General features: G+C 42.4%; 2 protein-coding genes across 4 annotated transcripts in view; one reads left to right on the top strand and one right to left on the bottom strand.

The window, feature by feature from the left end:
- Nucleotides 1–4,797, top strand: part of LOC107095267 (atrial natriuretic peptide receptor 1-like) — a gene marked incomplete at its 5' end in the record, with an annotated part of 39,214 nt that extends 34,417 nt beyond the window's left edge. Inside the window, 5 exons of the mRNA XM_015391287.1 lie at nucleotides 224–347; nucleotides 1,079–1,147; nucleotides 1,279–1,453; nucleotides 2,085–2,183; nucleotides 3,804–4,797. Coding sequence (XP_015246773.1) covers nucleotides 224–347; nucleotides 1,079–1,147; nucleotides 1,279–1,453; nucleotides 2,085–2,183; nucleotides 3,804–3,949 — 613 coding nt within the window. The remainder of the gene's footprint in view (nucleotides 1–223; nucleotides 348–1,078; nucleotides 1,148–1,278; nucleotides 1,454–2,084; nucleotides 2,184–3,803) is intronic.
- Nucleotides 4,798–9,379: 4,582 nt separating this feature from the next.
- Nucleotides 9,380–12,020, bottom strand: part of dek (DEK proto-oncogene) — a 15,006-nt gene continuing 12,365 nt past the window's right edge. For all 3 annotated transcript variants that reach the window (XM_015391265.1, XM_015391266.1, XM_015391268.1), the window contains exons 10-12: nucleotides 11,594–11,736; nucleotides 10,966–11,034; nucleotides 9,380–9,455 (exon numbers count right to left, since the gene is read on the bottom strand). In XM_015391265.1, coding sequence (XP_015246751.1) covers nucleotides 9,444–9,455; nucleotides 10,966–11,034; nucleotides 11,594–11,736 — 224 coding nt within the window. In that variant the 3' untranslated portion in view covers nucleotides 9,380–9,443. The remainder of the gene's footprint in view (nucleotides 9,456–10,965; nucleotides 11,035–11,593; nucleotides 11,737–12,020) is intronic.

Here is a 12,020-nt window from a genome sequence, read left to right as displayed (position 1 = left end):
AGATAATACCATAGTTAGTACTATGATTCGACAGTACTCTACCAGATACTACCAGTTAGTACTATGATTCTGCAGTACTCTACCAGATAATACCACAGTCAGTACTATGATTCTGCAGTACTCTACCAGATACTACCACAGTCAGTACTATGATTTTACAGTACTCCACCAGATACTACTACAGTTGATAGTACTGATCTTATGCCTTTTGCTTCTCCTGCAGCTCCGTGGCAGAGCAGTTGAAGCGCGGCGAAACGGTTCAAGCTGAAGCCTTCGACTCGGTCACCATCTACTTCAGTGACATCGTCGGTTTTACCGCCCTTTCTGCAGAGAGCACGCCCATGGAGGTCAATACCTAAGTCTTACACCTCCTAACCTCTGACTGAAACAGGAAACAAGTAGAAGAGTTGTACTCCTAATCACTTCTTCGCTAACAATAGGGTACTTGCTAATTCCAAACAAAGTTAAAAAAACAATCCTCTGGACTTTGTTTCCAAGTTTGAAGACGTTTCTCTTCCCATCCAGGAAGCTTTTTCCATTCAAAATGTCAGACATAGCGTTGAGTTCCAGGCTGTTCTTAGAGCAGCTAACGTACCACCCAGAGCTAACAGTTAGGAGCCGTGGGCGCTCACCCAGTTTTGTTTTAAAATTATTCCAATTTCATGGAAAGTTATATGTTGGATTTATTGATTAGATTGTATTGTAGTTACGTTGTCATTGAGCCCTCTGGTGCATTGACACCCTATGTACATGTTCAGAGCAGTTTAGCTAAAGTGCCCGGGTTTTTAAAGACCAACAACAAAGACTACATTCCCAACAAAGTAGACTTTGTTGGGAATGTGGTCTGAAAAGAAACATTAGCTGGAGAGAGAGGGCCAAGACATGGAGCCGCGGGTCAGGACTCAAACCCGGGGCAGCCGTGTCGAGGTCAAAGTCCTCCATTCATTGGTGAGCCGTTCCACCACTGCGCCACCGCCGTGCCTTACTTATGGTTGAAGCAGCTGTTTCTGAACCATGAATACTGTTTATATTTAGTTTACTTAATCTGGAGCCTGAATAGAATTTTGTGTGTCTGCAGGTGGTGACTCTCCTCAACGACCTTTACACCTGTTTTGATGCCATCATAGACAACTTCGACGTTTATAAGGTAACAACTGTTGCAGCTGTTAGGGTCAAGATTAGCAGAGGAGCGAGGTTAAAGGCATCGAGCTGCCGTGATCACGACAAACACAGCATGGAAACCGTTAACCCAGAGTTGTTGTCCTGCGGCGCCCCCAGGTGGAGACCATTGGCGACGCCTACATGGTGGTCTCAGGGCTGCCGGTGAGAAACGGGAAGCTGCACGGCAGGGAGATCGCCCGCATGGCGCTGGCGCTGCTGGGCGCCGTCCGAACGTTTAAGATCCGACACCGACCGGAGCAGCAGCTAAAGCTGAGGATCGGCATACACAGTGGTAAGGAAACTGCAGCACCCCCTAGTGGCGAGAGGGCGATTAAAAAAAATGTTGAAAATACTTTGCACAATTTATAAATTTCTTATCAATATTTTGGGAAATTATTTTTTTGTTTTATTTTGATCTTGTGTTCTTTATGTAATGGAGAACTGCTCAATAACGTTTACATAGTATAATGTACTTATTTCCTTGTGGTTTTTTGCATAAAAGGATTTTGGACAATAAAGTAGTGAATCTCAATCTAATTACTTATTTATTTTATTTTAAATAGCCTTATAGGCTCATACGTCCTTAGTCCAAAAAAACAAAAACAATTTCACAGCACCCCCTGTTCAAAAGTTCTTCCAACTGCCCAGAGTTTTTGAGATTTCCCTGGATTCAGTTTGGGAATCCTGGAAAGGCTTCCAGGCTGAAGGAAGTTCAGGTTAAGATGATAATTCCTGATCTTCTTCCAATGTGAATCATTTATAAACCATTAAAGATCCTCAGAGGAAGAAGAATTAGTTTCCATCTTTGCTCAGTCCCAGTTTTCAGTCTTCTCCTCTTAATGAAGCTCTAAACAGGACAGGAACCGACGTCCCACCCTCAGAACAGACGGGATCTCCTCACTTCTCCGTGTCTGTGTGTGCAGGGCCCGTGTGTGCAGGAGTGGTGGGTCTGAAGATGCCTCGGTACTGTCTGTTCGGAGACACCGTCAACACGTCCTCACGGATGGAGTCCACTGGAGAAGGTGAGAGCTGCTGTTCCTGATGCCAGTGGTGCTGCTGCCCCCTGCTGGTCAGAAAAGCTGCCAAATACATGACCCAAGGGGATGGACTTCATCCAATCAGCATCCACTTAAAAGTCTGATGGTAGAAGAAATAAAGTAATCTGCACCATCCTGAGGGCTTCAGACAGATCACCTGACAGAACAAGCTCAGGTTGACCAGCAGATAAAAGAATAATTAAAGTTTCCCAGGTCTCTACAACATCAATGATTAACCTCTTAGTTTTTTTCACATTGAGCTCTAGATAGTTATCATCACAATATTTCACAAATTGTGAAAAGATCTGATTGAGACCCTAGAAGAGGTTTCTGTTTTATTCAATTCAGTTCAGTTTATTTATATAGCATCATCTCAAAGCTCAAAGTTTCCTATCTAAGGAAAACCAGCTGATTGCATCGACTTCTTGGTTCAACAGCAATCCCTCACACCCAACACACTTGTAGCGACAGTGGAGAGGAAAACCTCCGTTGAACCGCAAGAAACCTCCAGCCGAACCAGGCTCAGTGCGAGCGGCCATCTGCTGAGGCCCACTGGGGTTCAAGAAGACAGAAGCAGACTTACAGGAAGAACACAGAAGCACTGACCTATAAATATTTTCCATGTTAGAGAAGCTAACGGTTAACTGGCTCCACAGGTGGCTCTGTCTGGGAAGGAAACAGTTAAACAGATGAGCCCTGAACCAGTTTTCAAGTCAAAGGATGAAAGAGAGAAGATCCAGTTAGTCACAGCTGAGCCCATAGCTATAGGAGAGAAACAGGACTAAACACTGAAAAACTATCTGGGATGGAGGTCTTCAACAGGGAGTCTGCAGAGGTACTGCATGGGGGTCACAGAAGTTTTTTATATTAATTCCCTCCTGGAATTTTTTCCACTAATTGAAATGTCTTTAAATCCACATTAACATGAATCCAACAGACTGTAATAAACAGATAAATGGAGGCAGAAGATGTCTTTCAGTCATCAATGCTCACATTCAGAGACACACAGGAGCTCTTTCAAGCTGGACACCGTTTCATTCACAACACCTGTCCCATCAACCAGGAATCAGAAATGCTTTAATAATCCCAGGGAGGGATTACTTTAGTTACGTTACTCCATCTGTGATAGAGTGACTATAGGACCAGTTTGATAGAACACTATTTCATACAATATATATAATAATTAGGGGGCCCCGCTCCATCTCACCTTTGGTTTGGGGCCCTTTGCCTGGAAAAGTTTGAAGACTCCTGCTCTAAGGTTATGATGGTAGCAGCACAGCTGATATTTCTCACTGCAGTTCTCTGGAAATCTGCCTCTAAAGGTTAATTTTATAAAATGGGACCTGGGGACCGAACATTTGGCCCCAGGTCCAGTTCCCGGTTTGATTCTGGTTCTGAGTTGAATCCCGTAATGGAGGAATCACACATTAGAACATTCAGACTGAAACCACTGAGATTATCGCCACAGATTAGAGTCGGCCTCAAACAGGTTACCTCACCTCACTCCAAACCAGATATTTTTACAAGAATTCATGAAAAGAAGTTCTGGACCGGAACCGGTACCAGCAGCCGGGCTAACGGTGATCTATGTTTCTGTTCCTGCAGCGCTGAAGATCCATGTATCGGCGGCGACCAGAGACGTCCTGATGGACCTCAACTGCTTCCAGCTGGAGCTCCGGGGAACCATCGACATCAAAGGGAAAGGAAAGATGACCACCTATTGGCTGCTGGGAGAGAGCTGCAGCCAATGAGAGCGCACATCGGACGGAGGGGGTCGGTCGTTTCCCTGCTGAGTTTCCAAAGGAGCATTTTAGGAAAAGCAGCAGAGTTCAAGGAGAAATGTCCTGGTTCTGGTTCTGGTTCTGGTTCTGTCTGAGGAACACAGACTCTGAGATGTGAGGAGGCTCAGATGGAGGCGAAGGATCAGACAGGAGCACAGCTTCCTGTGTGAACATCATAATCTGGATTAATCCGTCATCTCCTAACGGACAGAACCAGAATGTTTCTGCAGACTCGGCTGATTCTGCTCTGATTGAGTTTGGAGCAGAAAAGTCGATCTGGAACATTTGGAAAGACTGCAGCGGGTCAGCAAGACCTGGACCTCAAACTGGTTTGGTTTAGGAGCGGGACGTCCAGGAACGACACGTAACAAAGTCCCAGGAAAAGGGTTCAGACCGTAACCGAGTCCACGGGACAACTCCGAAAACCTTAGGAAGTCTGGAGAACTGCTGACCCAGACCCCTACAGGAAGAAAAAAAATCAGCACTGGACTGAACTCTGGAACCGGACTCTGGTTCAGGACACACCGGATCTGGACTCTGGATCAGGACTCTGTATCTGGATTCTGGATCTGGACTCTGGATCAGGACACTGGATCCGGACTCTGGATCTGGACTCTGGATCAGGAATCTGGAGCTGGACTTTGGATCTCAACTCTGTATCAGGACTTTGTATCTGGACTTTGGATCAGGACACTGGATCTGGATTCTGGATCCGGACACTGGATTAGGAGACTGGATCCGGACTCTGGATTCTTGACTCTGGATCTAGACTCTGGATCTGGACACTGGATTCTGGATCCGGACTCTGGATCCGGACTCTGGATCCGGACTCTGGATTCTTGACTCTGGATCTGGACTCTGGATCAGGAATCTGGAGCTGGACTTTGGATCAGGACACTGGATCTGGATTATGGATCCGGACACTGGATTAGGAGACTGGATCCGGACTCTGGATCTAGACTCTGGATCTGGACACTGGATTCTGGATCCGGACTCTGGATCCGGACTCTGGATTCTTGACTCTGGATCTCAACTCTGGATCAGGACTCTGTATCTGGACTTTGGATCAGGACACTGGATCTGGATTATGGATCTGGACACTGGATTAGGAGACTGGATCCGGACTCTGGATTCTTAACTCTGGATCTAGACTCTGGATCTGGACACTGGATTCTGGATCCGGACTCTGGATCAGGATTTGGAATCAGTACTCTGGATCTGGAGTCTGGATAAGGACACTGGATCCGGACTCTGGATCAGGGCTCTGAATCAGGAATCTGGAACCAGATGTGTTAAATCATGCAGTGTGAACCCTGGAGGTTCAGGATGTGTTTTGGAGAATCTATCAGGTTAGTTTTAGTGTTTGTGGTTCGGTGTTTGACTCTGTGGTCAGATTTCTCCTCGCAGCTGCAAATTTTATCCCCCTGTTCTCAAATGTAGCTCCATCATTCCCAGTTAGAAGCTCTGGCTGGGACTAACTGGGCTGCAGGTCTATGGAGTGAATTTGTTCCGTTATTGTTGCATATAACGTATTATTCAAGTATTCTATATTGTTTTACTTTGGTTCTTTTCAAACTTCCTTTAATGGATCAGATTCTGTTCATTTCAACATGAACGCTCAGTCTTGACGTGCATATTGACCAGCAATGTCCAGCCGACCAATAGAAATGCATCTTTGTTAAAATTATGATTTTTTTTTTTATTTACTCATTTTTTTAACAGGGACAAGTATGTTTTATGAATCATGTCACACACTACAACATTTTAGCTAAGGCTAATTCTCAATGTCTGTCCCCAGTTAAGCTTTTAGACAAAACACAGTGACTGCAAACAAGAAACAACAGAACAAATTACACACAAAAACACACAGATACAAGATCAGGTCAGTTAGATTATTAATGATTATTAATGATCTGCTAAACGCATTCAGAAAAGAATGCAATTTGTAAAACTGAATCTAAAAAAACAGAAATATGATTAAATGAATAAAATCCGTAAAAATTATCTCTACATTTTTTTTTTAAATTGAAGATATTTTTATTTATTTATTTTTATTTATTTATTTGAATTTATATAAGGTTTTCTTTGCTTGGAACAATACTGGAACAAATTCACCCCATATGGCTCTACTGCAGCTCTTTACTGCCTCCCAGTGGCTGAAGGCAGAAAGTTTCCAATGGTTTCTGGGAACAGGTGAAACCTGCAGCTGTGTTTCTCTCAGTGGCCACAAGGGGGAGCAGAGAGCTGTTGGAACCAGAAGCAATAGTTTAGTTTTTCTCTGAAGTGTTTCCATGCAGAAGCGGTTCAGTAATAAAGTGTCTTAGAACTTTGCCAGAAGCCGCTCTGCACTCGTTTCTCTGTAAATATGTGTTTTAAAGAAAAAATGACCCGATGGGTCCGAGTCTTGGTGATCTTTAGGGGTCACAGCAGTTCCAGGCAGATCCTATTCAAGCTTCAAAGCTTCATTATTAATCCTCAGCAGTAGAGTCATTCCTGTTCAGCCCGTTTAAGTGAAAATTATGAAGGAATAATTTTTCTCAGTTAGAAATCAGGATCAGCAAAAATGTATCTTCACTCCTGATCGGGCGAAGTGATGCCTAGAGTCTGCTTTAGTTTGGTTTTAGCCATTAAAGGTCAAACATAAGAAGCAGCCGGCACCATTAGAAAGAACAGAATAGAAAAGAAAATGCCTTTATTGTCCCAAAATGGGGAGATTTATAGCAGCAAATGGTTATAGTAGAAGTGGTCACACAATGTGCACCTTAGTAAAGGTACTGTACAGTGTTTTTACAATAGAAATACTCTGTATCTGGAAAATAAAGAAAAATCAATATTCAGGTGTGGACATTTTTACAGTAATTGTTTATTTATTTTATTTAACCAGGAAAAAAGTCCCATTGAGAGTAAAACCCTCTTTTTCAAGGGAGTCCTGGCCAAGAGGCAGCAAAGTTACATAAGAAACAAAGATACATTAAAAGGAACAGAGAGCAACAGCTGATGGTTGGATCTCAGGGCAGAAGAAGCCATGCTTTTCTGTGGAAGTAAGGTACAAATGTAATCCAAGAAGGGCCTTGGAAATAAAAGTGCAGCAATGACACTAGAGAGGGAAGGCCATCCCACCTGAGAGGACAGGTCAGTGTACAGTAATGGATATTTGAAAATAGCAGCAACATCAGAGATGTGCAGAATGACAGCAGCAGGTTATTTAACTGACTGAGGTAGAAACTGTGCAAAATCAGCCTGAATGGAACAACTGATTTAGAACAGTGGTGGTTCTAGAGCAGGGGTCACTAACTCGGTGCCCGCGGGCACCAAGGGGCCCTCAGGGACCACATGGGGTGCCCTCTTCGTCTTCTGAAAACCGAAGAACTCACTCAGTGGGTTAAGTTAAAAAAAATGTTATTCTGTTGCTCTTCTTTTTAATCATTTATGTATTATTTCATCATGTTAACTATTTCATCATATTTCAGTGGTTTCAAAATGACAATATTAAAAAGAAAATTAGAAATGAATAAAAAAATAAAATAAGAATAAAAATTATTTTTTATGGATGAGATTTACTGTAGGTGAACACTGATCCCTCCAGTTCATAGGTCAGTATTGGTAGCCCTTCCTATGACTCGGTAGCCATGAAGCAGAGATGGCAAAAGTACTCACTTTCCGTACTTGAGTAAAAGTACAGATACTTGTGTTAAAAAATACTCTGGTAAAAGTGGAAGTACTGATTAAACTTCTTTACTCAAGTAAAAGTAACAAAGTACAGGCTTGTAAATTTACTTAAAGTATAAAAGTAAAAGTAGAAACCACTTTTTTCATGCTGTTGCCTACATTTTAAATGGATGTCTGCCAATAGGACTAGATCTCCGTTGTGTTCATTTTCAATCATCTCGTCGTCCATGCTACTATGCTAACGCCACCGCCACCAAGCTGCAATGATTTGCCGCCAATGAATACCGCCGAATCTGTCGATTCATCTTGTAGTGGTGCGTCAAATGCAACGTAGATTCCCATCCAATTAGATTGAATTTGGTTTTGATGACGTGAAAAATAATAACGGTAACTCCATTGAAATGATTCAAAACTAAAGTAACGAGACAATTTTTTAAAATGTAAGGAGTAGAAAGTACAGATATTTGTGTAAAAATGTAAGGAGTAGAAGTAAAAAGTCGCCGTAAAAATATCAGAAAAATCTACTTGAGTACAGTAACGAAGTATTTGTACTTTGTTACTTCCCATCTATGCCATGAAGTAGCCCTCAGCCTTAAAAAGGTTGGTGACCGCTGTTCTAGAGTCTTCCAGCTGCTGGGAGGAAGGATCTGTGATAACGCTCCCAGGTGCGTTTAGGGCGGTGCAGCAGTCTGTCACTGAAGGAGCTCTCCAGTTCAGCACCAGTTTCATGCATGGGGTGAGACGTTCATTTAGTTAGGATTGTCTGTTTCCCACCTCCTGGGCATCCAATCACAGCTGACCTTCCTGATCAGCTGATCCAGACGCTTCCTCTCAGCTACAGATAAGCTGCTGCTCCGACAGGCTGATGCCACAGATAAACCTTTCACCGTCACTGTTCATCTTTAAGAGAAAATTTGTTCTAAAAAAATATTTTTTAACCAACTCTAGTTTATTGATGTCAGTAATTTATTACTGTAGTTTTGTTGTCAGTTTGTGGTTAATATGTTAATTGAGACGTGAAACTAACCAGGACGTTCCACGTCAGAGTATCACTGCTGCCACCCTCTGGTTTAGAGAGGTACAGCAGGTTTATTAATGGAGCACGTTTCAGCAGCACAGTTAGAAGTGCTGTAAATAAGAAAAATAAAAGTACGTTATATTAGAAATAAATTGTTTAAATAAAAGTATATTAAAACTTGAATAGGCACTGAAAACTTTAATAGTATTTAGATAACTCAGTCTAAACGCATTAAACAAATAAGGTTTTAATCTTAATTGCTTATGCTAGCATCATGCTAAAGCCCCCAAACATGCTTCTGCTATAGAGCTGCTCACTGTAGATCAGCCCATGAACACATCTGATGCTGAGGAAGCAGGTAGCAGAGACTCCGATTGGTCTGAACCAGTAGACGTCATGTGACGTCTTTACTTTTCTCTAACTGGTTCCCAGTTTAGCTGCTTCCATCCAACCCTCCAGTCTCAGTGGCGCTCCCACCTCTGGATCGGACAGCAGCAGCAGAAACGCCAGCTTCCTGTTTTTCCTGAAATCAAACCAGTCTAACACGGTTTTTGTTGAAAATGTACAAATTTATTAAGGAAACAGAAGTTATCCTGACAGGCTGTTAAAGATGAAGGTTTCAGCGTCCTGCAGGGGGCAGCAAACATCTAAACCTGATTTAAACTGCTAAACACAACAACAAAAAAAAGCAATAAAACCGATCGTCCCTTTTCTTCATTACAAACGGAATAAAACATCAAAGTTGGAGCCGCCGAGACGCAGAGTCCTGCAGCGTCTTCATGTGATGAGCTGGAGGAGACAGGAAATGAGAACGATCAGGACATTCTGACCGACACTAGGGGGCAGCAAAGACACAGCTAACAGTACATGTTCTACATGTAGAAATCAGGCATCTTGTCCAGTGATTCCTTTCCAAGAGCTTCTCTCGGTCTGATGATTGTGGTGAATTTTATATTTATTAACGGTTGTCAGCAGCCATTTATTCTAGATCTGCGGTTGGAAACCTGGAGCTCAGGGGCGGCTGGTTTACGTGCTACAGAATGGAGAAATACCTGCAGCGTCTCCAGAACTTCATGTTGAGTTTCATGTCTCCACTGCTTTGATTCCCATCGTGCTTCATCTACATTCCCTGGTAGGCAGCGGTTCAACACCGAGGTCATGTCCTCTGGATTTTCCTTTTTTTTTTTTATCATTATTTCATTTTTTATTCAGTCAAACTATATGATGAAAATCGTTCTGACTTTGGTGTAAAGACATGCATTCTCATTTGTTAACCCTTTAAAGCCCGATCCAAGAATAAAACAAAACAGAAAATTACTATTTTTTTGGTTTAAAGTCCTTATTTGGCCTTTTATCAAAATATGTAAAAAGAAAAAACAGAAATACATTTTTGATATTAATAATTTATTACTATGCGATAAGTCTTCTACTGGCTGTTATCAGGTATATCTGATTGTGTACAATAGGATTTTGAGCAAAGTTTTTACCATTAAATTATGCAAAAGGTGTCAGATGCAAAACATTTCAGAAACCGTATGTATCAAATATGATACATTTGGCATTATAGGGTTAAAAAAATAAAGTCCATAATCAGCTTATAAAATCATGTTATTTTAAAACTGGGCGGAAATTGCATCCGACATCCTTGCATCCTTCGTGAAAGTCAGTCGCCCCACGCTCTGAACGCCACACCAATAGGCGACCAGTTTTTAATGACGGAATCTATTTGAATTGCTTAAATTTAAATGTTGTTTTTTTGTTCTTACTGTTTCAGTGTTAAAATATATTCAGAACATATTTTTGACCTAAAAAAATTCATTGTCATTATTTCTACACAGTTGAAATTTCATTTGTTATTTTCTCTTCAAGCTAAAGATTCACATTACTATTTCAAAGTGATTACATTTTCAATACTTATTTTTCAGTTTATTTTTTGAGTGTTAAAAAAATCTGCAGATAAAAAAATTCAAAATTCAAACTCAATATTTTCAGCCTCCTGAGATTCAACTGGCTCTATTTCAGCGTCTTAAATTCGGCGTCTAAATTCAGTGTAAAAAGGGAAGGGGTTACTTCAGGTCACAGACGTTAGCAATGGATTGTGGCGTCCAACAACCAGCCAATCCCGTTTAAACGTTTCAGCTTCATGACATCATCAATCTGGACTCTGTGAAGGGTTAATTTCTCTGCATTGATACAAGGAAAACGTTTGGATGCTTCTATCGACTGATCACAGATCTTGGAAAGGCGTTAAAGGACAATGAGGATGATGATGATGGTGTGTACAGGAACGTTAACTTACGGTCTTGACTGTCTGTTTGATGAAGTCCTTCCTGCTGCTCAGGTCGTGTTCTGGATACGTGTCGAACACCTGAAACGGCAGCAGAGGTTTAATGAGGCGTCAGTCAGTATGAAGGGCTCAGACATCATATTATACTGTTATCGTCCAAATATGGTCGCCGATGCTCTCCCCATCGTCTGTCCTTTATGGAAATGACCACAGGCGTTATTTTGTAAAGGTGCCAAAAACAGAGGATCAGCTTCAGGTTTGATAAATCTTTCTGCAGGTGGAAACTGAATCTGATCTGCGTGTTTATAAAGGCGTATAACGTGTTCCGTTCCGAGCAACACGGAATCTGATTTGCAGCTGCTTTGTAGATCAGCTCTGCGCATCTGAACAGGTTTACGTGTCTTTCAGCAACTTTTAAAACCTTAGAGGGAGGGGTCGCCTGCTCGCTTGTTAGGGAGAGACGAGCCGCCGGTGATGGAGAGGAGAGGCGTACACCGGCCGGATCGTCATGGTGACATGAAAAACGAATTAGCAGGCCGTTCCCATTGTTTCATTAAAGAAGAATAATGAGACTTTAATCCAAGTATGAAGAATAATTGATAAATCGTGAATCAGCAGCAGCCAGCGGGAAGCTGCTCACCTTCTGACAGATCTGCTTCATGGTCATCTCCTCCAGGTTGGCCTCCTTCAGGAGCTTCTCCACCGTCCCCTTCAGCTGCTCGTCTGTCGGAGCTTTCTTTATCATCCTGATGAGCGGCTCGTCGTCGTCTGAACTGTCCTCAGCTGCGGAGGAGAGGTCAGATACAGAGACTGTCACCATGGTAACGGCACACTGCCACTGCAGAGACCTACACCGTGGCATGATGTTACAGGGGCCGTCACCATGGTAACAACATGTCTCAGACAGTCATTATGATAACAGCATAAAGTACCAGAGGCTATCACCGTGGTAACGGCGTGAAGCTACAGAGATCATCACCATGATGACGGCACGGTAATGGCATGGAGCTACAGAGATCATCACCACGGTAACAGCATGGAGCTACAGAGATCATCACCACGGTAAC

Source organism: Cyprinodon variegatus, unplaced genomic scaffold (assembly GCF_000732505.1).
Source record: "Cyprinodon variegatus isolate N-32 unplaced genomic scaffold, C_variegatus-1.0 Scaffold534, whole genome shotgun sequence".
NCBI classification, from domain to species: domain Eukaryota; kingdom Metazoa; phylum Chordata; class Actinopteri; order Cyprinodontiformes; family Cyprinodontidae; genus Cyprinodon; species Cyprinodon variegatus.
This window is presented reverse-complemented; position numbering and strand designations above follow the sequence as displayed.